The following is a 27,906-nucleotide window of genomic DNA, read 5'->3' as shown; positions in this document are numbered from 1 at the left end:
CACCCTATATTTTTCTAGGCACTGGAGATTAAGAAAGCAACATAGTCCTGCTCACAAGCTTATAGTCCAATGGGCAGGGATGCTTTTCCAAAGGACAGGGGCAGCCACACTAAAAGCCCTGTTCTGAGTTTACTGCAGAGCAAGCTTCTGAGATCTTTGGATCTTGCAAGATAAACTCTCCTGCAGACTGTTGCCATCTGCTGGGTGTATAAGGGATAAGCCGGTCCCTCAAGTAAGCTGGACCAGAAGTGTATCTGAAGAAGTGTGCATGCACATGAAAGCTCATACCAAGAACAAACTTAGTTGGTCTCTAAGGTGCTACTGGAAGGATTTTATTTTTTATTTTTTATTTTGTTTTGACTATGGCAGACCAACACGGCTACCTACCTGTAACTGTACGTTACATGTTAGTGGCAACACCATGAACTTGGCCAGATAGTAAATTGGCAGCCAGAGCAAATCCTGCAAGAAAAGGTCTTATGTTTCAGAATGTCAACTCAGAACATCCATTGCTATACTCAAGTGTCAGAGGACCTAGATTTTGCTGACCCAGATTATGATGGCAGCTATCTGCTGCTTTTAGTAATTTTAAAATTTTGACCGTATTTAACTTGTTGCCATTAGCAACGTTCACCTTTTTAAGGATAGGTTGCATATACAGTATTATACCCCATATGAGAAAAGCAATGACAAACCTAGACAGCATCTTAAAAAGCAAAGACATCACCTTGCCGACAAAGGTCCGTATAGTTAAAGCAAGGTTTTCCCAGTAGTAATGTACGGAAGTGAGAGCTGGACCATAAAGAAGGCTGATCGCCGAAGAATTGATGCTTTTGAATTATGGTGCTGGAGGAGACTCTTGAGAGTCCCATGGACTGCAAGAAGATCAAACCTATCCATTCTCAAAGAAATCAGCCCTGAGTGCTCACTAGAAGGACAGATCCTGAAGTTGAGGTTCCAGTACTTTGGCCACCTCATGAGAAGAGAAGACTCCTTGGAAAAGACCCTGATGTTGGGAAAGATGGAGGGCACAAGGAGAAGGGGACGACAGAGGATGAGATGGTTGGACAGTGTTCTCGAAGCTACTAACATGAGTTTGGCCAAACTGCGAGAGGCAGTGAAGGATAGGCGTGCCTGGCGTGCTCTGGTCCATGGGGTCACGAAGAGTCGGACATGACTGAACGACTGAACAACAACACCCCATATGAAGAATGTGGGACAACCGTGTGTGTGTGTGTGTGTAATGTATTTCTTCTTAACAACAGCCATCATTTGATATTTAAGCTACAGAATGTCAGGTTTATGTGTAATGATTCAGCTCTAAAACAGAGGGAAACCTTGGCATGCAAAGCCACCTTCTCAGTTATATATTCACTACTGTTTCTGAGCAGAATTTTAACTTTTAATGACTCAGTTGCAATACACATAATAACGTAAAAAGAAACCTTCTGGATGAGGCCAGTGGCCCATCTAGTCCAGCCTCCTGTTCTCACAGTGGCTAGCCAGATGCCTGTGGGAAACCTTCAAGCAGGATCCGAGCACAAGAGCAACTCTCCCCTCCTGCAGTTTTCTCCTGCAGTTTGCCTCCAACTGTGGAGGCGGAGCATAGCCACCATGACTAGTAGCCATTGATAGCCTTATCCTCCATGAATTTGTCTAATCCTCTTTAAAGCCAGTTACAGGCGGGTAGCCGTGTTGGTCTGCCATAGTCAAAACAAATTAAAAAATTCTTTCCAGTAGCACCTTAGAGACCAACTAAGTTTGTTCTTGGTATGAGCTTTTGTGTGCATGCACACACACGAAAGCTCATACCAAGAACAAACTTAGTTGGTCTCTACGGTGCTACTGGAAAGAATTTTTTATCTTCTTTCAAGCCATCTAAGATAGGGGCCGTCATGTCCTCCTGCAGGAGGATTTTCATAGTTCAACTATGCGCTGTGTAAAAAAAAAATCATTTCTTTCCTCTGTCCTGAGCCTTCCAACATTCAACTTCCTTGGATGTCCATGAATTCTAGCGTTACGAGAGAGGGAGATCTCCAGAATTGATAAGGAACTGTGCCAGGGCTTGATGTCTCCCCCACTTCATCCATGCAAAAACTTAAATCGCCCCAACTTTTAATTAATGCAAAAAAGGGGAAACCGTAAATTAAATGGAATGTGCCCAGAATGGCCATGTGTGATTCTCAGAGCATAGCCACATTCTGGAAATAAAGATAATCACTTTATTTCTCCTTGGCCTGTTAGCAGCACATGCTGGGGTATCGCTTGACCTTTTCCCCATCTCCTTTGCTACTACTGCAGGATGGAGCCTGTGCCAGAGCAGAGGCGTGGGACGTTTGAAAACTCCAGCCTGTGGAAAACAGGAAGCTTAAAGAAAACAGGGACAGGGAGGGAAGGGGAGCTGGTTCTGTGTAGCCTCATTGTGAGCTGCAGAGGGGCTCTCTGCTGAGTCAGCATGAGCGCAAAAACCTTCTCCGGGGCTAAGAAAGGGTTGGCAAGAAGGGGAGCGGATGGCAATTCCCCAAGCAAAACACACCTTTTGTTGTTGCAGATGTTTCGGACTCCAACTCCCAGAAGCTCCGCTAGTCAGCATGGCCGATAGCCGGGGATGATGGGATCTGTAGTTCAGGGACATCTGGTGGGCCCTGGGGGGTTGGAGAAAATTCCCTTTGGGGTTCAGTACAGAGACTCACACCAAATTCTCTTTTTAAATTTTTTTTTCTTGTATATAATTTTTATTAAATTTTTCGTTTTACAATTTAAAATACTCATCTAAACATCCTTAAAATATCAGTGACTTCCCTTCTTCTCTTTACATGGTTCATTTTGCACATCACAAATCCCTGCATATTTTACAAAAACTAAGCCATTCAGTATTCCATTATTACATCCATCAAAACTTATTTACACTGTTGAATTTATCTTAATGCTGCCAACGTTTTCAAGTGTATACAATTCCCCCCCCCATATATTCAATAAAGGTTTTCCAATCTTCTCTAAACGTGTGTTCTTCCTGTTCTCTTATTCTATATGTTAAATCTGCAAGCAGCGCATATTCTGTCAGCTTAAGACAGGGGTAGGCAACCTAAGGCCCGTGGGCAGTCCAGGAAACAGCGTGTTTTTACAGGAGTAAAATGTGTCCTTTTATTTAAAATGCATCTTTCCGTTATTTGTGGGCCCTGACTGGTGTTTTTACATGAGTAGAATGTGTGCTTTTATTTGAAATGCATCTCTGAGTTATTTATGGGGCATAGGAATTCGTTCATTCCCCCCCCCCCAAAAAAAATATAGTCTGGTCCACCACATGGTCTGAGGGATGGTGGACCAGCCAACGGCCGAAAAAGGTTGCTGACCCCTGGCTTAAGTTGAAATTCTTCTTTAGTTGGGACCTTGCTCGTTTTTCCATTTTTGGGCTAGCAAAACATGACCCTCAGTAGTGGCATACAGAAATAACATTTTATTTGTTCTCACACAAAGTTCCCAGTTAGTCAGACTTATTCAGAACTGCATTACAGGATAGAATCCAAAATAGTCTGTGGAAGCATTTCCATTAGCACACATCCCAGATAGGCAAAATATATGTCATCTTGGCTGGTTATTTTCCAGTCAACCAACCTTCTGCCGCCCAAGCACCACACTGTCTGTTCATCCAATCACAGTCCTCAAGTTTTTTGCTGTATGTGCAGAGCCCTCCTTGTACCTTATCTAGAGTTGTTTTTCACTCTTAATAGTCAAAGTTAGGTTTCCTCCTGAATCCAGCTTTGTGGTCGGACAGCTCTCTTACGTAGTAACACTGCTCTTACTGAGTTTTGCAGAATTTCTACCTCACCCTGCCCCTTCCAGTTTCCCCCTCTTTGCCCTCTCCACGGTGGCCTGTATCAGCTGCTCTCCTTAATAATAATATCATGCTTATCATTCATGTAGCATGAATGCTTATCACTTATGAAGCTCTTTCACATTTTACTTGGCGATCCTTACTGCAGTCTTGACCCTTAACTGCAGTATAATTATTAGTTTCAAAATAATGCACACAAAATAATGCACATAATAATGCACACAAAGACATACTAAAACACAGATATATTATTATTATTATTCTTCTTTCATTTATATCCCACCTTTTCCTCCAAGGAGCTCAGGGTGGTGTAGATGGTTGCCCTCCCTACATTTATTTCCCACAACAACCCTGCGAGTTAGGTTTCCAGGGGACAATGTAGGAAAGATAGATTTGTAGAGGTCTGGCTTTATTTTATAACATATGTCAATAAGCAATAACATGGTCTGTTCCCTCTCTCTGCTTATCAGTGGATTTGGTTGATCCAATAATATAGGATACAATTCCTCTTTAAGATTCTTTCCACCCACAGCATTCATGGTTTTATTTTATTCTGTGTTTAGAATCCTCCTCATCTTTATATTTTGAATTATGCCAGCCTGGTGTGTATTTCTTAACCCAATGATGTGTTCTCTTTAAACCACTTTTTCTTGCTTTGTTTGTAATAATAAAAAGGAAAAAGGAAAAACCAATGAAACCTTTCTCTCCTTGTAGGTTGGGGTATTGCAGTACAGTGAGGTTGCTGTCCACGAGTGGACTCTGAAGGATTACCAAACAGCAGAGGAGGTCATTGAAGCCGCCAAAAACATCAGCCGCCAGGAGGGGCTCGAAACTAGGACAGCGTCTGCCATCCACAAAGCCTGGTGTGTGTTTGTTTGTTTGTTTATGTGTGTGTGTCTTGATCCTGACAGAGACAGAGACAGAGAAGCAGGAGCCCAGCTCATGTGCGAAAGAGGCATTTTGCAGAGAAGCAAGCGGCTTTATTGGGGTGTGTGTGTGTGTTGTGTTTTGAATGAGCTCCGATGGTCTCGTGTGTACGGACGCAGCGTCTCTCAGCCTGACCTACCTCACAGGGTTGTTGTGAGGATACAACAACAACAACAACAACAACAACAACAACAACAACAGCAACAATTTATTTATACCCCGCCCATCTGGCTGGGTTTCCCCAGCTACTCTGTGTGGCTCACAACAGAATATTAAAAACATGATAAAACATCAAACATTAAAAACTTCCCTAAACAGGGTTGGATTCAGATGTCTTCTAAAAGTCAGATAGTTGTTTATTTCCATGACATCTGATGGAAGGGCATTTCACAGGGCGGGTGCCACCACCGAGAAGGCCCTCTGCCTGGTTTCCTGTAACCTCACTTCTCACAGCGAGGAAATGGCTAGAAGGCCCTCAGAGCTGGACCTCAGTGTCCGAGCTGAACAATGGGGGTGGAGACGCTCCTTCAGGTATACTGGGCCGAGGCCGTTTAGGGCTTTAAGGGTCAGCACCAACACAGAAACGCACTGGGAGCCAATGTAGGTCTTTGAGGACCAGTGTTATAGAGCCTTGTGCAGCACCTTGCAGGAGAACATCCTGGCAGATGGTGCTCTGGTGAGTCGGATCTGTTAGGCTTCCATTGGTGCTGGTCTGAATGGCACACAAAATCTTGCCCACTGCCAGTGTCTCCAAGAAATGCCATTCTCAGAACAGGAGCGCATCTCTGTTTTCCTCCCTCCTCACCTCTTGTTTCTTTCTTCAGCACAGAGGCCTTTAGCCCAGAAAGAGGCGGGAGAGAGGGAGCCACCAAGCTGATGATTGTGGTGACTGACGGGGAGTCCCACGATGGCGAAGAGCTCCAAGACGCCCTGGAAGAGTGTGAGAAACGGAACGTGACACGCTACGCCATTGCAGTGAGCATGCTCTGGTGCCAGGAGGCTTTTGGGTGGTGGCAGTGACGTGGGTGTGCTTGCATGTGAAAAAGAGAGCAAGCAAGGGCTGAGAGAGGTGCCACATGAAAAAGAATTCAAAGCAGGTTCTTCTGCCATGATTCCATGTCTAGCTTCCTTCCACCTTGACAGATAAGAAGGGCTTTTTACTAAATGGCTTCTTTACTAAATTTAATATTGGTTCATTCCGACTTGCATATGAAGGAGCTACAAATTTATATATTAAATGATTTCAGTGTGGAAGAGGCGGAAGTTGACATGCTCTTCTGAGATAACTAGCAGGATCTATTGCTTGAATCCTTTTGTATTGCTCCCTTGGTCCCCACTTTTGTATTCATCCGCCCAAACAAATATTTTCAGGTGAGTTTCAAGTAGGGAGGTAAGAAGGGTTTTCTGTCCCACCCTGTGTTCCTCCCATGCAGCCCTGTTTCTGTTCCGCTGCAATCCGCCCTTTTCTAAGAACAACATTATTCATCTCGCTGTCCACCATGGTGACATAAATCACATTATTCCACCTCATTCATTTCAGTGCAGAGGAAGCACAACGCAAATGGTGGTGGTGAGGGAAATGTAACCATCTGCAAATTGTTTGTGGACTGAATCAACAACAACAACAGTGAATACCATCTGAAGAAGTGTGCATGCACACGAAAGCTCATACCAGGAACAAACTCAGTTGGTCTCTAAGGTGCTACTAAAAAGAATTTTCGATTTTGTTTTGACTATGGCAGACCAACACGGCTACCCACCTGTAAGTGAATACCAGCCGTATCTGCTGGATTGATTCCCTTTCCAGACATCAAACAAATAAGCATTTCCATTATCTGCGGAATTCTCTTACACCCTTAGTTGCAAAGTGTTATAATGAGCACTTCTTGCACCTCAGCCTTTTTTTTTTTTAATGGCTTTTGTTCCCTCAGGTGTTGGGGCACTACATTCGGCGACAGAAAGACCCGGACTCTTTCATCAACGAGATTAAATACATTGCCAGCGACCCTGATGAGAAGTATTTCTTCAACGTGACTGACGAGGCGGCCCTGAACGATATTGTGGATGCCTTAGGGGACAGGATATTCAGCCTTGAAGGTTCGGGAAGGGGGAGGGTGAAAAGGGGGGGAGGGAGGCTACCACCAGATTCCCTGTGGTTTATGAAAGTTAAACAAAATGGAGTGTTAGTAGGGAGGTTAGTAGGGAGAAGTGTTAGTTGGGAGGTCTCCAACACCTCCCAGTCATAACCATTTCCCAGCTGTCCTTTGTAAACCTTAGTATGAGTGACGCACTGCACTGGCTCAAACCTTAAGGGCTGCACCAATAGCGTCCGTCTTGGGCTTACACAGTAGAGGCCACAGACAGTGTCAGGTGACCCTTCATTTTGATTTCCTGCAGTGTCCTAGAGCAACAGGACATTGTGAGGGAATTAAAATGGTGGCTTCCTTTGCCAAATGCCAGGAGCACGAGGGGCCCGGGGTAGGAGCTGACAGTGGGTCCTCATGGTGCTAGGACCTGTGCAAGCGTCTCAAGAAGCTGTGTGGTAATACCAGACAGGCAATGGGCACAAGATTCTCTGCTACGGGAGATATGGGTCAATCCAATTATGGGGGGCATTCGCAATGGAGAATTGGCAGGACAGATTAAGCCCCTTCCCTCCCTCCCTGTCAGTTCCCACCTGCTATTTCAGCAAACGGAGCACACCTTGTTCATTTATCAATCTGCCTACTGTCTTTGTCTTACTACTTTGTTGCTTTTCTACTAAAAGAATACCCAAAGTGGTGTACAACTATTAACAGATTTCTCTCTCCCCCCCCCCCTTCCCCATTCTCCTCAGGGACCCGTGAATACAGCTCATTTGAGTTGGAAATGTCTCAAATTGGCTTCTCTATGCACCTCCTTGAGGTAAGAAGATCTATTGCAGTGCAAAGTGTGGTTCTCAAACCTTCCCCCGCGGACCAGTTGAAAATGGCAGAGGTTCTTGGCCTCGCCACTTAATGTTTGTTCTGCCTGTTGTAGCTCTTGTAATGCTAGATGCTGTATGACTTCTATTTGTAATGTGATGGGCTTCATGATGCCTTCCTAAGGTTGTTGGACTCCATCTCCCATGAACCCTTGCCCAGTAGCCATTGCTGCTTGGGGCTGATGGGAGTCAGGGTGCAACAACATATGGAGGGCCCCCTGCTGGCCACCTCTGGTATTGCTGTGTGAAAGGCAAGGGCAAATAGTTGTTTGGCTGGGCTGCTTATGTATCTGCTTGTTCCCTGGCAGGACGGGATCCTCTTTGGCATGGTCGGGGCATATGACTGGGATGGCGCAGTCTTGAAGGAGAGCAGGAGTGGGCGGCTCATCCCGCCAAGGGAGGCCTTTGAGAGGGAGTTCCCCCTGAGGCTGAAAAACCACGCAGCCTATCTGGGTAAGGAAGGATGCTGCTTCCCATTATACAGGAAGGGAAAGAGTGGAGACCCACAAAGGGCACAAAGATAAAATCAGCCCACCTGCCGGATCAGGCCAGAGGTCCTTCTAGCACAACATCACAGAGGCCTCTGGAGGAGGTCAGGAAGCCAGTAGTCCTCCCCTGGTACCCACAGGTAGACTTGCCCTGTACATGGAGGTTTCATTTAATAGTCAAGGCAGCTGGCAGGCCTGTTCTTCACCCCATCTCCCCAATTCTCAATGGCTATTTGTTTCCAAAATCAAGGTGATAAAATGATCCCAGCAGGTTTCAAGCACGGCTCCTGTTCAGTGGGTGAAAGAACAAAAAAACTAGTGAGATTCATTTGCTTTGTTTGTTTGTTAAACCACTTGCTTACGTAGGATGAATAAAAGCAAGGCAGTCCTTTGCTTCCCCCATACACCATGTGTGTGAGGCCAGTCAGTGCTTGTTCCCATTTTGCAGAAAGAAAAACTTAAGGCTGTGAGTGAAAAGCTAGCCAATTAGTTCAGGGCAAAACGAGAGTCTGCACAGCTTTATTATTTCTCTCTCTCTTTTCCTTCCCCAGGATACACAGTCTCCTCTATCAAGCTCAGGAACGGGAAGGGGCTGTATGTGGCTGGTGCCCCCCGCTTCAAGCATAAGGGGAAAGTGATCCTGTTTGAGATGAGCAGCGATGGCAGCGTAACCATTTCCCAGGCCCTCACTGGGGACCAAGTGAGTTTTCGGGGCAGTGGAGATGATAGTAGATGATAGTAGCTGATTTCTGGAGTGACAACTGTGTCCCTGGAAACTTTGTTTGTTCATTCCCGAATATGTGTACAATTACTGAGAGAAGAGAGTAAAAGACAGTCTGCACACGAACAGAGACACTCCTCCCTTTCATGTAACCTCACCTGCTGGCTATGGCTGTGGCCCAAACTCATTAGGGTGGGAGGAGGCAGGGGTTAGGGGTGCTGCTTCTTAGGGGAGGGAGATGATGCAACCCTTCCACTATCTTTGCAGGCACAACAAGAACTCGTGACACAGAACTTCGGGGTCCAAATAGATGGACGCGGTTTCCAGCACAATTTATAGCAGCCAAGGAGAGGTTTGGGGTGGTGGGGGTCGTTATGGATTGGGGACTGAACTGAAATACCCTCTGCACCTGAATGTAAATACCTGAATGTATTAGTTTTTTCTATAGCGCCATCTATGCAGGTGGTGCTTTATAAAGAGCAGGTATTTGAAAACTCTGAATTCCTCAAGATTCTGAGTCTTGCCTGACCCCCCCCCCCACACATACGATAGATAGATAGATAGATAAGATAGATTAGATAGATAGATAGCCATGAAATTGCCCCCTGGACCTCTGACTTTGCATCTAGGTGTTTGGGGGTGCTGCTTTCTTTATTGAGATCTGGAAATGTGTAAAATCAGGCTTAAGGTGCAAGCTTGCGCTGATGTCCAGTGCAGAAGAACTTGTGCAATTCTGACATAGCAGGTGGCGTCTTTCTCTGCAGATTGGCTCCTACTTTGGCAGTGAAATGTGCCCGGTGGACGTGAACGGAGATGGAATCACAGACGTACTGCTGGTGGCTGCCCCCATGTACCTGGGCCCACAGAACAAAGAGACTGGCCGCGTTTACATCTACAAAGTGGGGCAGGTGAGTGTTGTTGTTTTGGTTTTTAAAAACCTCTTTTTTATTAAAGGTTTTCTATAAACAGTTAGCAGGAATACAGACAATAGCAATGGGAAACGACAATGTCTCCATCATCATACATTAGTACAATACAGCAGCAGCAGCAACAACAACTACTACTACTATAGTTATTATTATTATTATTATTATTATTATTATTATTATTATTATCATTAATACTCCGCCCATCTGGCTGGGTTTTCCCAGCCACTCTGGGCGACTCCCAATAGAATATTAAACAGAATAAAACATCAAACATTAAAACTTCCCTAACATTTGAGTTTATCCTGGCAATGAAGTAGACAAGAAAGTGTCCCTCCAGGAAGTTCCCATCCACCTTTGGTCACCTAACAGATGAATGGGTACCAAGTTTGAACAACTTTATTAGGGCTACTCCTCTGGCTCTCCTGCATTCTTGAGTAAGCTTATCATTGACTGCTAATTGCCAAACTCTCTCCTCCCAAGTGTTAACAGGAAGGCTGACCACTCCCTTCCATGTTCGTGCCATTTCCAGTCTGGCCTCTGCTGAGCAAAGAAATATTTTTCACATGGGAGAGGTGCTTACAAAGCCAGTAAATTTCAAGCTCTTCTGATACGTGACCCACCTGGAACCTCATCCTGCAACAAAAAGTGCAACACTTGTATTGTGGCACTCAGCCTGATGCCTTCCCTCCCAGGTGTTTTGGACTACAACTCCCATCAGCCCCTGCTAGAATGGCCAATGGTCAGGGATGATGGGAGCCGTTGTCCAAAGCATTGCAGTGTTTTTGTTGGCTGAGCTTAGGTGCTTCATCCTGGGTCAGATTGCCCAGTACTTTGCTGAGAATTTGGTTTCCAGGATCTGAGGCAGGGAAGGATCTTTCTCATCAGCTGCTATTTGAGATCCTCTAAACTGGAGATGCCCCGGTTGAAACTGGGACCTTCTGCATGTGCTTCAGTCCTGAGCTGTGGCCTTCCTCACAGTGTTTCGCGGCACACCATTGTGGGGGAGGGGGCTTCTATCCTGAAGCCAATGCCTAATGGCACCATTTTAACCTTTCTCCCTCTTCTGAAGTTGCTCGTGTCTTTCAACGGGACCCTCCATGCCGACCCAAAACCTCAAGACGCTCGTTTTGGCTACTCCCTCCTGGCTGTCCCTGACCTTAATCACGACAGCTATAATGACGTTGTGGTGGGCGCACCGCTGGAGGACAACCACCAGGGGGCAGTCTACATCTATCATGGCTACCGCACCACGGTGCTGCCGCGCTTCAAACAGGTGAGTGGGATCCAGTGTTGGGATCCAGTGTTTGAGTGCTCCCCACTATTCTAACAGCTCTTCCCACTAGGACATTTCCCCCAGTGTTTAGCCAAAATCCATTTCCACCCCCAGGCCCTGTTCCTATTCACTTCCCATGATCTAAGGGGCTTAAGGTGGCATTTGCGTTTTTAGCAGGCAAATCACACTGCTGGCTGATGTTCAGCTAAGATGCCCATGTCCTTTCTTAGCTGTGCTCCTGCCAGGCCAAGTCTCCCTCCCTCATCCTAAACTTGCGCCTTCTATTTTTTTTTATTGCCACTAAACGCAGCGCTTCACATTTGACTCTGCAGAATCACACGCTGTTTTAGGTTTCAACTCCAACCTGTCAATATTGTTTTGATTCTTTTTTGCCTTTGGTAAATATCTATTTATTTTGTTTTTAACCATGACAGTACACACAAAAAAATATATTAATGAAAACCAATAGCAAAAGAGAAGAGTAAAATGTAAAAGAGGGAAATGAGAAAGAAAACCACAGAGAACAAAATTAAGCAATTTCCTCGTACCGTTTTGATTTTTGATTCTGATTCTCTCACCGCACTAAGTTCAGGACAGATAAAAGAAAATCCAGCACATAGTTAAACTATGGAACTCTCTGCCACAGGACGCAGGGATTGCTACCAACCTTGATGACTTTAAAAGAGGATTAGACAAATTAACGAAGGAGAGGGCTGTCAATGGCTACTAACCATGAGGGCTATGCTCTTCCTCCACTCTTGGAGGCAGTGATGCTTCTGGGTGTCAGTTGCTGGAAACCACAGAAGGAGAGACGGCTCTTGAGTTCAGGTCCTGTTTGATGGTTTCCCATTGGGGCATCTGGTTGCTCACTGTGAGAACAAGTTGCTGAACTAGATGGGTCTCCTTTGGCCTGTTCCAACAGACTCTTATGTTCTTAAGTACATTTGGAACAACTGCAGTGAGGGCTCTTGGAGAGCAGCCCCACTGATTAAAACCAAACACCCCACATTCTGCATGTGATTTGATTTGCTCTTTCTGACAGCGCATCGAGTCGGCCGGCCTGCGCCGAGGCCTCCGCTACTTTGGCCGCAGCTTGGATGGGCAAATCGATTTGGATGGAGATGGCCTGGTGGACCTTGCCGTTGGAGCTCAGGGCGCTGCGGTGGTCTTGAGGTGAGGGAAGCTGAAAGATGGGAGGGAATGAAAGCTGCACCCGGGCAGAGGGAACACCAAGGTCATTGAAGTGAGCTTCATGGCCGAATGGGAATCTGAACACTGGTCTCTCCCCAGGTCCCAGTCTGATACTCTAACCGCTACACCACGCTGCCTCTCAAAGCAGTATCATACCACTTTAAACAATCATGGTTTCCCCAGAGGAAACTGTAGTATTTTAAGAGCTGTTGAAAGATCCCTATTCCCCTTCCAGGGCTATAGTTCCCAGAGTGGTTTAGCAATCAATCCCTTTTCACAGGGAACTCTGGGAATTGTAGCTCTATAAGGGGTCTCCTAATAACTCTCAAGATTCTTTGCAGGGAGCCATGACTGTTTAAAGTGATACGATACTGCCTCAGACGTATAGCGCAGACCTTAGGCCCAACTTTGGGGTTTTTTAATTTAACAATATCATTTTCCTTCTTGCTGAGGGGGGCAGGTCAAGGAGGATCGTGCAAGTCAACACTTCAGTCACTGCCAACCCTCCATCCATCAATGTGATTCAGAAGAACTGCCAGAGGAACAGAAAGGAGTCTCTTTGTGTGACGGCAAACATCTGCTTCAGGGTGTCTTCCCGGTCTCTGGGCCCGAGGGACAGCCACTTCAGTGAGTAGCGCCCTCTCGGCAGGCGGATTGTTAGGAGTGGGCAGCATATTCTCCAAAGTGTCCTCTGGGCTGTTTCTGGGCAGTTAATGCATTTGGAGAAAACTTGGAGTATTATCTGGGTTGCAAGGCAGGGTCTTAATTTGGGTATGGAATAACTAGGTAGCTTTTAACTAGAGATTATTTACAGGATAATGAATGGGGGCAATGGAAGGGGAATTGATTTGCAAACAGGATAAATTAATTAACGGGAAGCTGATTGGGGGCAATCTGGGGCAGGGGGCAAATTTGTTGAAGAATTTATCTGGGGGGATATGGATGAGAAATCAGGCAGCTTGCCTTCTGTGATACTTTAAATCTAAATTCTTGTTTGTGCCTGTAGGCCTATGCCACTAATCCAAGCATAGGCAAACTCGACTCTCCAGATGTTTTGGGACTACAACTCCCATCATCCCAAGCTAACATGACCAGTGGTCAGGGATGATGGGAGTTGTAGTCCCAAAACATCTGGAGGGCCGAGTTTGCCTATGCCTGCCCTAATCTTAAACTACCTCGCAATGCCTCTGGGCCAGCTCTTGAGGAGCCTTGTGATTGGTTGTTGGCTGATCACATGACTGAAACCAGGTGTCACCAGCCTAGGGCTTTCCATAAGTTTCTGACTGCAGCTCCCATTAGCCCCAGTTCCCATGGCCAATGCCCAAGGAGGATGGGAAATGTAGTCCAAGGTTAGCAAAGGCTGGCTTCGCTTGACTCCACTCACTGCTTGGCCCTAGGTATAAAGTACAACGTCTCCCTGGATGACAGGAAGTTTGGGGCAAGGGCCGTCTTTGATGGCAACTCCCAAAAGCTGCTGCAGAAGAGGACCCGGGCCACTGTGGGCAGGACAACCTGCTCGGCGGTCCGTTTCCACGTGATTGTGAGTACATTACAAGTGTGGGTGGGTCAGTTCTGACTCCGACTGATGCGGAGAGAGACCCCGTGGGTCATCTAGTCCAACCCCCTGCAATGCAGGAATCACCGCTTAAAAATTCCTGACAGATGGGCATCCAACCTCTGTTTAAAAACCTCCAAGGTGCACAGTGTTCTCCTGTTTTAATCTCAGCAACGCTGTGAATCTTCATCAGGCCTGCTATCTAAAGACAACCCTGGATTTGTTTATCCTTTGCAGGACACCTCCGATTACCTGAGGCCGGTCGCAGTCCTGGTGAAGTTCGCACTGAATGATGCTGAGCCAGGCCCTGTGCTGGACGATAAATCACCCACCAGCGTTAAGAAATTGGTGAGTAGCACATGCACAGATGCCCCTCGGCCAGCTGCCCATGCCATTCCACATGTCAGACCAGACCATCTTTGCTGCTTCCTGCCTTGCTAACCTTGGGGTCAAGATTTCATTTTGGAGATACTTAATTCTTGCCATTACTATTTTTTTTTTGTATCGTTAGTTAGACCTTATTACGACCTACGTGGTGTTTGTATAATTTTACTGTATAGTTACTGAAATGAATTTTTAAAAGGACTAGTTTATCTAGTGCATATATGGCTGCTTTTAGAAACAGAGGAGCATTCCCCCTTTATGTACCTTGTTTAAGAACTATATAGTTGTGTAACCTATTCAAATAAATTTATCTGTTTTTGAATCATGATTAATTCATAATATAAAATAAAAATAAAATAAAAATAAAAAATTAATAATATTGTGGAAAGGGGTTTGCAACACAGAGAATCATCCTGCCTCTTGCTTTCTCTTTAGATCCCCTTCTTTAAGGATTGTGGTGAAGACGATGAGTGTATAACAGATCTGGTGTTGCGAGCTCAGATGGACATCACAGGATCCAGGTAGGAATTAGAGTGAACGGTTGAAAAGTCTGTCCTGCAGGAGGGCTCAGAAGAGCAGGGCCTCATCTGCACTATACATTCAGAGCAGTATCACTTTAAACTGCCCCAAAGAATCCTGGGAGCTGTAGTTTGTGCAGTGTGCTGAGAGTTGTTAGGAGGCCCTTATTCCCTTCACAGAGCTGCAGTTCTCAGCGCGACTTCACATTCAATTCCTGTGAGGGGAATTGAGGGCTCTCCTAACAACTCTCAGCACCCTTAGCAAACCACAGCTCCCTGGATTCTTGGGGGACTGTTTTAGAGTGGTATCATAGTGCTTTAAATGTATGGTGTGGATGTTGCTTGAAAGAAACTGAAATTGGCATATCCAACCATCCCTACCCATCACTGGCTCTTCTCTGCACCCTCCTTGATTGCTTTTTTCCTGGCTGGAGTTTGTCCCTGAACTGCCATAATATTACAGTCGTACCCTGGAAGTTGAACGGAATCCCTTCCGGAAGTCCATTCAACTTCCAAAACGTTCAGAAACCCAAGCGTGGCTTCTGATTGGCTGCAGGAAGCTCCTGCAGCCAATCAGAAGCCATGGAACCCGCGTCGGACGTTCGGCTTCCAAAAATAGTTCGTAAACCAGAACAGTCACTTCTGGGTTTATGGCATTCAGGAGCCAAATCGTTCGAGAACTACGCTGTTTAAAAACCAAGGTACGACTGTACCTGCTTCATTGCTTGGGTGGAGACGTGTGTGTGTGTGTGTGTGTGTGTGTGTGGCCTCCTGCACAAAAGGCAAGAGTCCCACTCATTTCTCTGCCCACTTTTTCCTCAGTCCCACCCCTGCTTACCCCGCCACCCCTGGCAGCGGTTCCCTTTAAAGAGATGGGGTCCTCAGGCTGAAGAAGGTTCCCAACTCCTATGTTAAGAGAGTTGTTTTAAATGAATCTTATGCCACTTATTGTGTGTGAGCCACCCTGAGCTCCCTGCAGTGGGTGATGCCCACAACATTTTCACAGATTTCCAGATGTGCCCAGGGGCACAAAAATGTTTTGGCAACTCCTGACCTGTTGCGAGCCGGGTGATATGATATGATATGATTGATATGATATACTGTATGTGTACCACTTTGGGGCCAAAGTCCCCCCAAAGCAGTGAACAGCATACTAATACATAGAAAGGTACAATGAATTCAGTAAGCCCATCATCAAAATACATGATATGGTAGCAATTGACTAACTTCGGAGTGGCTCACCCAGCCCAGTCACTGTCTTTCACATCATCCTTTGGCTCTTATAGTCCCTAGCCCTCTCTCGCTAGATCAGGCCAAGCAAGCAGTTCATCAGCTTAGTTCATCAGCCACTTGCTGGTCCTCCTGGCCCAGGACCCTGTCAATCCAGTTCCTCCATAACAGGTGGCAGGAGATCTGTTGCTGATGATAATCAACTTGAGAATGATTTGATTGGGAGGCTGGGCAAAAATCAAGGCCTCCTGCCCTCCTCGCCTTTTGCAAGGCAGGCGTTTGCCATCTCCTCTTCTCGTTCCAGGCAGAAGCCGCACGTGATCCGCAAAGGGAAGCGGAAAGTCTTGGTGGACGTCCTCCTGGAAAACAAGAAGGAGAACGCCTACAATGCCAGCCTGTGGCTCTGGTTTTCCAGAAACCTCCACTTTTCCAGCCTTGTGCTCAAGGTAAAGCAGAGGCCCTGTTCCCAACTGGCGTTCCGCTGTGGTCAAAAGTGGTGGGCTGGAAGCAGAACGAAATACTGGTAGTCACTAGGACACTGAGGGTCACCCTCTGGCCAGGGACGAGGCTGGCTCCAGGAGGACTGATAGTTGCCATAGAATTCTGGAAAGAGAGGCTGTCACATCTCCGAGGCTTAAATGTCATGGTGCCAGCCTGAAAACTCCTGTGTGAAGCATGCAGATGTGCATATTTTCACATGATTTATTCTGCTTCTTCATTTCTTCTTATTGGGGGGCTGGGGGAGGGACTTGAGCTCCAGAAATTCAACAACTCCCCAACAATCACTTCTGAGATTGCACCAAGGATTCAAGCTTTGTCTTTGCAGCCAACAGTGTTTTGCCACAATCACACAGTGTGTGGGTGTGGGTGTTTTCTTTTTAAAAAACAAAAGCAGAGATTATGTGACTGTTTACCAAATCCCGCAGGTTTTCTGTAGCCCAGAATGTATACAACCCGGCCTCCGCAGCCCAAGGCTCTTTAAACACCTGTGTGATAAGCAGAAATTGAATGGGCACAGCTTTCTCTAGCACAGAGGTGTAGCAACATTACGTGTTGGATCTCTGCCTACCCTGCAGCTTTTTGAAAGCTCTTGCCAGGAAAGCAAAAGGTGGAAACTCAAGTTGAGGAGGCTGGATCCCATTCCATGCGCTTGGTGGTTCTCTCCTTTTGCAGCTTTGCTCTCTCCTTCCTTCCACAGGGAGAGAACGCAGTGAAGGTGGAATGCGCCTCCCCGTCTTCCCAAACCCGAGCTTGCAGTGTGGGCTACCCTGTCTTCAGGTCCTTAGCAAAGGTGAGAGAGTAAGAGCAGCTCTTCAGGATCCCCTTAGAGCGGGGTTCCTTGGAACATTTCCTAGGTGAACAGTATTCCATTTTTTTTTCCACGTAGGGAAAATAAAATAAAAGGCAGCTAAAGGAAGATGTGGGCTGTGTACTCGCTATACACTTAAAGCACACAACTGCCCCCAAAGTATCTTGGGAATTATAGTTTACCTCCCATGGAGCTACAACTCCCAGCACTCTTAACTACAATTCCTAGGGTTCATTGAGGGAAGCCAATGTATGGCACGTATACAGCTGTGGTACAGAGTTTATGAATGGTGTAGAAAAAGCAGATGCGGGAATGTTTCTTTTCTCTCTCTTTCACAGGTAGCCTTTGTCCTGGAGTTTGAATTCAGCTGCTCCACCCTTCTGAACAAAGCACAGGTGAAGCTCACAGCCAGCAGGTGAGAACCAGTGAATATAATATGTGTGTGTGTGTGTGTGTGTGTGTAACAGACCTAGACTAACCACTTCTTCAGCTTTGTGCAAGCAAGTAAGGATGAAAGCTGACTCCATGTTGTCTGGAGGAGCTCTCAGTCAGACCACTGGTCCCACCCTGTGGAATGCCTTCCCCTCAGATGTCAAAAAATAAACAACTATCTGACTTTTAGAAGATATCTGAAGGCAGCCCTGTTTAAGGAAGTTTTTAATGTTTGATGTTTTATCGTGTTTTTTATATTCTGTTGGGAGCCATCCAGATGGGTGGGGTATAAATGAATTGTTGTTGTTGTTATGTGGGGTATAAATGAGTTGTTGTTGTTGTTGTTGTTGTTTTGTTGTTATCATCATTATCATCATCATCATCTAGGTCATTGCTGTCTCCTCTGACTAGCAACAGTTCTCCAAGCTTTCAGACAGGAGGTTCCCCCCCCCCCCAGCATTACATATATATGCAGGGGATTGAACCTGTGACTTTTGGCATGCAAAATATGGGCTCTTCCACCACCAGTCTTCCCTGGAAAGTTCTTCCTGTTTCATTCATTCTGTGTGTTTGGATGCGGGGTGTGGGGGGGCAGTACATGAATCAAAGGCATGGACATAGTTTCAAAATGCATGGGGAGGCACAACTTTACTTCCGCTGTCTGCCATAGCTACCCATCGTGTTTTCAGTTGCAGCTATTCTGCAATAAACACCAGCCATGTTCATTGGACAGAGCTATAGGTCTCAGAGTGGTTTCACAAGCAATCTCACTTCACAGGGAACTCTGTGAATGCTTTACATGAATCAGCAATGTGATGCAGCAGTAGAAAAGGCTAATGCAATTCTAGGCTGCATCAACAGAAGGGGAGTGTTATTGAGGGAATGAATAGTGCCCCTCTGTCCTGCTTTTGTCAGTCCCCAGCTGGAGTCCTGTGTCTAGTTTAAGAAGGCTATTGACTAAGATGCACAGATCTAAATAGAAACCATTATTTGTGGTGTGACATCCCTTTTGTTTGTATTTATTTTTGATTCAGATTTGTCATGGTCAGTGGCTAGTACAATAAAGTGATTTGGATTTGGATTTGACTGACTAGAAGTTGTGTAGAGGAGGGTGGCCCTCAAAATTAAGGGCCTCAAAACTGAGCCTAATGAGGAATGATTGAGGTAGTTGGGGATGCTTAGCTTGCAGAAAAGAAGACAGAGAGCTGATAGGACAGCCACGTTCAAATATGTGAAAGGCTGTCACATGGAAGAAGGGGCAAGCTTGTTTTCTGCTGCTGCAGAGGACTAATGAGTTCAAATTACAAGGAAGAGATTCTGACTAAACAGTAAGAATAACTTTCTGTCAGGACAACTGCTTGACAGTGTAATGGACTACTTCAGGAGATGGTGGACTCTCCTTCACTGGATGTTTTTAAACAGAGTTTGGATTGCCTTCTTTATCCGAGATTCCTGCAGCATGGGGGTTGGACTTGATTACCCTTTGGGTCTCTACCAGCCCAAAAATTCTATGATTCTATTATCTCTCCTGCAGCGACAGCCATGAATTGAATGAGACGCTGACCGACAACGTGGCACAGCCCCTTGCCTATATCCGTTATGAGCCTGACCTTTTCCTGACCAGGTGAGGACCTCTGAGAGTGAGCTGCATGCAGGTTGAATAAGAGGATGGAGCCCCCTCCTTGCAAGGTATCCCTGGCAAGATGATTCAGCTCCCCCAGGGTGGAGAGTAAACCAAATGTGAACCATCATCACTTGGCTAATTCATTCCAATGGCTACCTTTTATCTCTGTTGATATTAGAGGCTCTGGTTCCTCATGCAGGGATGCTTTCAGTTCTGACGAAACTCCCCAATAGGACTACCCTGGCCTGTCTTAATACTTAGATGACCCTTCTAACTGTTGGTTGACAATGAAAAAGATAGGTGTGTAAAGGAGAATTCCCTGGATGGCAAGATCCAAGTTTGGGGCAAGTACTCTTTTGTGAGAGAACCCCTGCAGAGATGTAAAATCACAAGATATGCAGCAAAGTAAAGTGTGGAAATATAGGCTGTTTATTTAAAGGTCTAATATGCCCTTCTAAGTGCCAAAACTCCCCTCTTCTCTTAGCATAGAAAAAGACCACATGTTTGGTAAGTTAACAATGGTTTACTTACAAACTCTTCAAAGGTCAGATTCATGTGTTTTCCCACAAAGCATTGAGAAAACACAGGCAGCAAAACTTCAGTAGGTTAGTTCCAAAGTGGTGAAAGTTCCTAAATAGGAACACAAGGGTGACTTGCAGAAAGCCATGAGGTCTGAGCTGGGAGCCACCAGCTCCTCTTTACACATAGCAGTTCACATGGTAGACTGAAGGAAATAGTAGACTTGACTTCCTTCCTCTCAAGGTGAAGGGCAGTAACATAGCTAAGCCTGGCAGGACAGCTCACTCTATGGCACAAACCCCTTCATGCATTAATTAAACTTAAGCATTTTGGTTATATGAGACTGGTTATCCGACACTAATTTAACCTACGTTACTTACCTTGGATGGGTGGGCTTAACTTGACAACCTTTTGAGTTTCATTAGCTCTAAACATCCCACAGCATTTATTGTTATTAAAGGTGGTTTGAATACAAGGATTGGTGATGACATCTCTAGGCCTCCCATTTTCATAATATATAGATTGGGAATATCTCTTCCTTTTGGGGTATCCCTCCAGGGATCTCTGCCTGAACCATTGAGGGATATTGGAATGGATACGGAGTTTGGAAAGAAATGAAGTTACAATTGATCAACGTGGCCTACCTTCCAGGGGCGGGGCGGGGAAAACAGGTGCTATTAAAGGATGTCAATTTATAAATACTGTATTTAATTAATTTATTCCATTTATATCCTACTTTTTTCTTCATGGTGCTCAAGGTGGCTCACATGGTTCTCCCCCTCCTCATTTAATCCCCACAACAACCCTGTGAGGTAGGTTAGACTGAGAGTAACTGGCTCAACACCACTCAGCGAGGTTCATGGCTGAGTGGGGATTCGAACCCTGGTCTCCAAATTCCTAATCTGAAACTCTTAAGTGCTACATCACCGTAGGAGATAGGACTAGGTGGACGGTATATGGATTTTCTTCTTCAGGCAACAAAAGCCCTTGGGTCATCTCTGTAGAGTGTACAGTAAGCAAACAATCTGGGTTATTTGCAAGGGTTGACGTTCAGAAATTGGAAACTGCGGCCTACACAATCTAGAACTGACCTGGCTTATTTTCTATGGTTCTTCTCTCCCTCAGCGAGTCTACCCTGAACCGCTATGAAGTGCATCCTGTTGGGACATTTCCAAGCGGTATGAGCCCTGAGTTCAGGACTACCATCAAGGTAAATAAGGAATTGAGACAGAGTTTGTATATCAGAAGTAACACAGGGAAGGGTGGCCAATTTTCTGTTTGGCAGGGCTCTTCTGCAGAACATAACACTTTATCATTAGTGGCATTAGTAAGGCAGCGGTGAACCTGTGCCTGGGCTGGACCACCTCAGATTGCAGGTAGGGGCTCCTCTAAGTAAAATATACAAGCATATCTCTGTGTAGAAGTCTAGCTTCTCAGGGGTCCAAGTCTCGAAGCTTAATTCAGACTGCAGGACTCACATGACTGAATGCTTCTCCAGCACCCCCAGGCACCCTGCAACAGGAAAGTAAACGGCATTTCTGTGCTCTCTGGTTTCCGTCAGTGTTGCACCAGAAGCGGTTTAGTCATGCTGGCCACGACTGGGAAACCTGTCTGTGGACAAATGCCAGCTCCCTCGGCCTGAAAGCAAGATGAGCGCCACAACCCCATAGTCGCCTTTGACTGGACTTAACTGTCCAGGGATCCTTTACCTTTACATTTTACCAGTGCTTTAAAATCAGGGCTGGCGCTCCAGACGTTTTTGAGCTCCCATTCCCATCAGCCCCCTGGTCAGCCTGGCCTATGGCTGGCCTATGGCCAAGGATGATCTGAGCCCAATAACAGTTAGAAGGCCACAGGCTCCCCTCTCTTTCTTTTGGGCATCTGGTTCCACATTGTACAACGGGCAGAGGCTGCTCGACACACCTGTTGATTTATTACTGTGACCACCCTTCTTCTCACCACTGCAATGCCCAAAAGAAAAAGAAGAAAAACAACTGGCAAAGGCACTGTTCACTCCTATGGGTTCGGAGACTGAGTTTATAGCTCCTGCCCAATCAGATTTTCAAAGTTCAGTTTAGAGAAATCCAGTTTCAGGTTCTGGTTTCCAAAAATGGTGACCCTACTGGGTTTTTTTTTAAAAGCTTTGTGTAGTTTTTTGCTTCATCTATTGAATACTCTTTTCATCCTTGTAGGTTCAAAACCTCGGCTGTTATGTGGTGGAGAATCTCTCCCTTGTGATGGACCTGCCTGCCACAGCCTATCAGAACAGTGAATTCCTCTCCGTCACACGCATCATTGCAGATAACGTGAGTCACTAGGCCTTCACCCGTATAAGCGCTTTGGGGCCTCTGTTCTTGCTGTCATTTGGGGTCTTAGGGGGAAACTCCAAATGACACTTTCCTGCTCATGGGGCAGCAAGTTCTCTTGCACAGCCCTGGCAATGCGCCACGTATGACATCGGGACAGATTTGGCCCAGAAGGCTGCTGTTGCTGATCTTCTCAGTTTCAAAATCTGCAATCTGGTTTAGAGTGAACGCTTACTAACTTGTGGGCAAAGGATGTTCTTGTGCTTGCCATTGGGGCATCTGGTTGGCCACTGTGAGAGCAGGATGCTGGACTAGATAGGCCCCCTTTGGCCTCACCCAGCGACCAGACTCTCCCTATGCTCATGGCTCACAAGGTCCTCTTATAAAAGTCCTTAGATCAATAATAATAATAATTTATTATTATTATTATTATTATTATTATTATTATTATTATTATTATTATTATTATTAATACCCCGCCCATCTGCCTGGGCCTCCCCAGCCACCCTGGGTGGCTTCCAACAGAATATTAAAATACAATAGTCTATCAAACATTAAAAGCTTCCCTAAACAGGGCTAAACATTCCCTAAATGTTCTAAAAGCTCAGCTTTAGTAAAGTTTAATTTGCAAACAGCTCTGACCACTTCCTCTAGCACTTTGGGTTCAGCAGGCTCTTCTTAATTTTAGCTGGCTGCTGAGCAGGGCTTTTTTTCCAGCCAGAATTTGCCAGAACTCAGTTCCAGCACCTCTTAGGTGGGTGCCACCTCTTTTTCTAGAAAAATAGCACTGCTGCTGGGTATTGTTTAGGACATCTTAATGCCAAAAGAGATGAAAGAGAAAGTGCAAAATGGGAAGGGGCCAAACATGAATAAGGGGAGGGAAAGAAATCCACTCCTGTTCAGAGGCATGGGTGTCTGCTGCAGGTGCTCAAGGAAAAGCTTAGAAGGACCCCTCACACATATTGATGTCCCTTTCCATTTTCCAGGTGACCTGCACCATGCAAAATCTGACAGAGGCATCTCAAAATGCAGCTGGTGGTGTGATGATCCCTGTTCATCCAGAAGAACTTGTGCACGTAGAGAAACTAGTGAGTGCCCTGTTAGCAGACCTTGCAGCTTGGGTGAATTTGATTGAAGTAATCACAGTTTCTGGAGTTTAAAGGCTTTATTCATGCAGGAACTATTTACAATATGAGTGGAGATGAGACAGAGAAAATAATACTGGTAGATATCTTGTCTGGAGAGAATAGCAGACAAATTGGCTCAGCTTTTATGGGTGAAGTTAACATAGACATAAAAAAACTACAAACAAGTGCTGGCCAGATTGCAACACAAAGAGTGCCCTCATGTGGTTTAAAGTAACTCAAGAGAAGGAGATGTATTGCCCTTTTCCAACTTTCCCTCCTCTGGCTTCCTCACTGTGACTCAGGCAGCTTCAAGACTGGCTGTCTCTATCACAACCCAACAGTTGCTTTTCCATTGCAAGCATTTTAGTGCAAACTAAAAGGTCAGTTAAAATTGTTTTAACACAATTTAAAATGGTACCATCCAGGAGAGTGCCAAGTGGAGATATTCCCCCCACCCCATTTTATGTTGCATCCATGATTGCAGAGTGTGTACACTAATTTTCATTTATTTGTTTGTTTGTTTAGATTTCATAAGAACCATTTACTGCTTGATTGTTTAAAACAACCTTCATAACAATTTAGAAAGAAAATAAAGCAATACAATTATTAGTAAAAACAGTTAACAGCATATATTTAAAAAACATTCAATATATAAAATAAAATCAGCAATAAACTAAAACAGATTAAAACCCCTAAACCTACCACATGCACACCATGTTACCAATGAAAACCACCCCATTTGGGCCTGGTGAAGGGGGGGGGGGCTAATGTTCTTTGGATTTTTGAAGCCCGAGAGAAGAGTTGATCTTTCAGTTGCAGGCTTAAAGGAGGACAGCAAGGATTGGGTGCTACTAATGGGGTGCTAGCCAGGGTTGTGCAGCAGTTACAGTGTTGGACTAGTAACTGGGAGACCAGGGTTCAAATCCCCACTCAGCCATGAGGCTCCCTGGGTAACTCTGAACACAGTCACTGCCTCTCAGCTGATCGTCCCTCACAGGGTTGTTGTGGGGATTTGATGAGGCGGGCTGGAGAACATTGATCTCCTTGGAGGAAATAAGGTGGGGCTTAAATGCAACATTTAATCAAATAAATAATGCACCCAAATCTGGAAGCAGCCTAGGTTGTGAAGGGGGGGGGGGGAAGGTTGGGAAAAGGTACAGAAGATGCCTAGAATTCTGCCCACACTTTGATTGGGTCTTGGGTGGAATGAGCAGAGGCAAAGAAAGGGCTGAGGTCTCTCTTTCCTGCCAGAATTGCACCAACACCGGATGCCAAGTGGTGAAGTGTGAGCTGCCCCACATCGAGAGGAACGTGGAAGTCTCCATCCACCTGCTGAGAGCGGTTCACAACGAGTTTTTCAGGAGGGTGAGTGCAGACTTTGTCCCCTCTCTCATGCATGCACCCTTGAGTTCCTGCTTAAGAGGGTCTTATATGCCCTTCGCTGGTAGCATGGGAAAATCTGGACTGAATGTCTTTGTGTGCATAGGCAGGTAGGTAGGTAGGTAGGTGCAGGCTGTCATGACGATGACTGTGTGGACCTTGCATAAAACCTGCACATCTAGTTTGTTCAGATGGAGCAGTAAACTCCCCTGGAAGCACCTGCTGAGTTTGGAAATCACCAGAATAGAATTCCTTCTTTGCTTTGCTCAAGAATGCAACAGGGTTAGAGAGCATCTGGTAGCAGGTTGAGGCTGTGATGGTGGTTGTGGAATGCAACCCCTAAAAAGGCAAACTTGCCTGTTCAGTAAAGCACAGTGATGTGCTGAGAATCCAGGGGCATCACTGCCTCTCAGTCTAACCTCCCTTACAGGATTGTTGTGGGGTAAGGGAGAGCCGTATACACCACACTCCCTTGGAGGATAAATGCAAGAATGAAATAAGTAAAAATAAATGCGCTTGCCAGCTGCCAACCCACCTTGGGAGGCATTTCTTCTTCTTCTTCTAAACATCCCTCTTGTCTCTTTCTTTCCATCTTGTGGATGAAGGCTAAATTCAAGACAGTGAAGGTTGTGAGCAGGTTCACGCTGACCAGCCAAGAAGAGGAGAGCCTCCTTCTGCTGCCGGAGGCTGCCCATCAACGGGAGGTAGGAGGGCGTGCTGGCCTTTCCAAGTCTGGGGTGGTGGTGGTTCGAGCTGCAGCAACTTCTGCGTCACAGCAAAAAAAAAAAAAAAAAAAAAAAAAAAAAAAATCCCCTTAAGAATGAATGAAAATTGTTGACTTTGTTATGCAAGCGAATGATTTCCAGGGAATGCATTGTGTATGGTAAGCAGGACCTGTCTGTATGTATTCACAATTGCAATAAGGCATGAAAGCTTGGTGTGTGTGTGTGCACGCGCATGTGTGTTTAAGAGTTGAGTGCACTGGGCTTAGGCTTAAGAGAAATCATTGAGAAAACCCTGTTCGAGTCAACTGCTCTCATGCTGTCTTTGTGATGCCCTTTCAGTCTGAGCTAACCAGCTCTGAATCCTCATCATGCCTCCCAACACTACCAGTGGGCTTTTTGCTGGAATTAAGCAGATTTCTACCCTTTCTCGTTGCAGACCATCTTGGAGATCATCCAGTCCAATCTGGTCCCTCTTTCGCTCTGGATCCTGATTGGCAGCATCATTGGGGGGCTCCTGCTGCTGGCTCTGATTATCATCTGTTTGTGGAGGGTAAGAGTCATGCTAACGGCCTCAGGTTGCACCTGCACAGGGGGACAAGCTTAAACAGGTCACATGATTAGTTTGGTCTTCTAATTTATGCATTCTTAATTGCTGAGATGCAACGCCAAAAGAAAAATCACATGGTACAAAATTCCTGGGACTGTCGACATAGGCGGCGGGGGGGGGGGGAGAAGTGCCCTTTCCGCAGCCAGGTGCCCTCCATATGTTTTGGACTACAACTCCCAGGAATCGTGGTCTGAAACATTTGGAGGTCACCATAGGGACACCAGAAGAGCCTGTTGGATTTGGCCAAAGGGGGCCCATCTAGTCCAGCATCCTGTTCTCACAGTGGCCAACCAGGTGCAATACTCTTCGCTGCTGTAGTTTCCAGAAACTGGTATTCAGAGGCCTTGCTGCCTCCAATTGTGGAGGCAGAGGATAGCCATTGTGGCTAGTAGGTGGCGAAAGGAACTATACATAAAGAGAACCTAGCGGCCAGGGAGAGATTTCAATTCTAGCTTTCTGTTTATTCCCAGAGGTTCATGAAAACTGATTGACACAAGAGTATATGCAGTTACAGTACATGCAATTCCCCACCTGTGGTTGAAAGTGGTACAATCCTAGGCATTCTCCACCACTTGATTTTTCTCTATAGGGACAGATCAGCACAAAATTCATCTCAGGGAAATTTTCAGGCTTGTTTTCAGGTGGGATTCAATCCCATACTGGAAAATTCAGGCTGCACAACTCTAGCTGATTTGGAGCTCTTCCACAGCAAGCCCTCTTCCCCAGAACAGTTTGGCCCTTTTGCAATATGGAAAGTGATGGGAATGCACAGGAAAATGTGAGGTGCTGCTTGCTTTGACTCGGAGCCGTCTAACCTCCCTGCAGACAAATCAGGATGAATGCTCAATATACAGGTTGTCTGGAAGCACTGAGAGAGCCCTGAACCCAAGACATCAGAAGACTAGGTTCCCTGTAGCTGTAAAACAAAACATCTCTTTCGCATGCTAATCTATATATTCTTCTTCTGCTCCCTTTTCCTTTACCACCCCCTCCAGCTTGGATTTTTTGCACACAAAAAACCTGGAGAAGAAGAGAAAGAGGAACAATAAAACACGGAATTTGAGCAAGGACTCTTCACACAGGAAAAATGAGCAAGGGGAGGAAATCCAGTGGGTGTTGTTGCTGCTGCCCTCTTTTGACTCCTTGTAAAAAGTGACGGAAGATCCAGCAGTTCTGAAGACAATCTGCAATCTCACAGCATCCTTTTGCTTTTGGGAAGTTAAGAAAATGCAACAACCTTCCCCTCTGTTGGAGCCACAATTAAACACACCGATACACATACACTTTGGTCTTCAGATTGGGGCAGGTAAACTTCTAATTTTGCCTCCAATGTTCAAGGGGTGGAGAAAAAGTAGTGTCTGCAGGCCAGCTTAGGCCCAACCCTTCAAGATGACAAGACAACAGAGATATGGGTTTCAAAGAAGGCTCCTTCCCCTGTGAAAAGTGATTTAAGTGCTCAAATCATGTGGAGCATCTCTATTCTAGATACTTTCTTCATGCATTGCAGGAGGCCTCCTTTCCAACTCTACAATTCTATGGTTTCCACCAGTCCTTTGGGATGCAGCAGCTTGTCTTGACAAGGTGGAGCCTCTCTTGTCTCCCTCAAACTGAACTTTGTTGCACAGAAGCAAAACAAATTTTACATAGTCCTGTATTCCTGCTACCACGCTGAAGATGAGTGCTACCTTTTGGGTGGGTTGGTGGCTGGTGCAGAGCAGCCTCATTCACTTGGAATTGCAAAAGGGTAGGGCCCTTTGGTTTGGCAGCTGTGAGCACCACCAGGAAATCAGGGGAATGGTTCATGCCCGTTGCTTGTCTTGTCCGGATGGAGGATAGAGAGGGGCATGTGCCAGTGGGTGTGGAA

The 27,906-nt window shown here is 45.8% G+C and overlaps 1 protein-coding gene across 1 annotated transcript in view; it reads left to right on the top strand.

The window, feature by feature from the left end:
* The window catches only part of ITGA10 (integrin subunit alpha 10), a 51,412-nt gene extending 24,288 nt beyond the window's left edge, over positions 1-27,124 (top strand). Inside the window, exons 7-30 of the mRNA XM_033174803.1 lie at positions 4,550-4,698; positions 5,587-5,737; positions 6,694-6,859; positions 7,599-7,666; positions 8,033-8,177; positions 8,764-8,912; positions 9,698-9,841; positions 10,932-11,135; positions 12,178-12,308; positions 12,787-12,953; positions 13,724-13,866; positions 14,119-14,229; positions 14,701-14,786; positions 16,318-16,459; positions 17,212-17,304; positions 17,661-17,737; positions 19,289-19,378; positions 21,023-21,107; positions 22,090-22,203; positions 23,190-23,291; positions 24,582-24,695; positions 25,316-25,414; positions 25,872-25,985; positions 27,038-27,124. Coding sequence (XP_033030694.1) covers positions 4,550-4,698; positions 5,587-5,737; positions 6,694-6,859; positions 7,599-7,666; positions 8,033-8,177; positions 8,764-8,912; positions 9,698-9,841; positions 10,932-11,135; positions 12,178-12,308; positions 12,787-12,953; positions 13,724-13,866; positions 14,119-14,229; positions 14,701-14,786; positions 16,318-16,459; positions 17,212-17,304; positions 17,661-17,737; positions 19,289-19,378; positions 21,023-21,107; positions 22,090-22,203; positions 23,190-23,291; positions 24,582-24,695; positions 25,316-25,414; positions 25,872-25,985; positions 27,038-27,091 — 2,898 coding nt within the window. The 3' untranslated portion in view covers positions 27,092-27,124. The remainder of the gene's footprint in view (positions 1-4,549; positions 4,699-5,586; positions 5,738-6,693; positions 6,860-7,598; positions 7,667-8,032; positions 8,178-8,763; positions 8,913-9,697; positions 9,842-10,931; positions 11,136-12,177; positions 12,309-12,786; positions 12,954-13,723; positions 13,867-14,118; positions 14,230-14,700; positions 14,787-16,317; positions 16,460-17,211; positions 17,305-17,660; positions 17,738-19,288; positions 19,379-21,022; positions 21,108-22,089; positions 22,204-23,189; positions 23,292-24,581; positions 24,696-25,315; positions 25,415-25,871; positions 25,986-27,037) is intronic.
* The last annotated feature ends 782 nt before the right edge of the window (positions 27,125-27,906 follow it).

This window comes from Lacerta agilis, chromosome 17 (assembly GCF_009819535.1).
Source record: "Lacerta agilis isolate rLacAgi1 chromosome 17, rLacAgi1.pri, whole genome shotgun sequence".
NCBI lineage: Eukaryota > Metazoa > Chordata > Lepidosauria > Squamata > Lacertidae > Lacerta > Lacerta agilis.
This window is presented reverse-complemented; position numbering and strand designations above follow the sequence as displayed.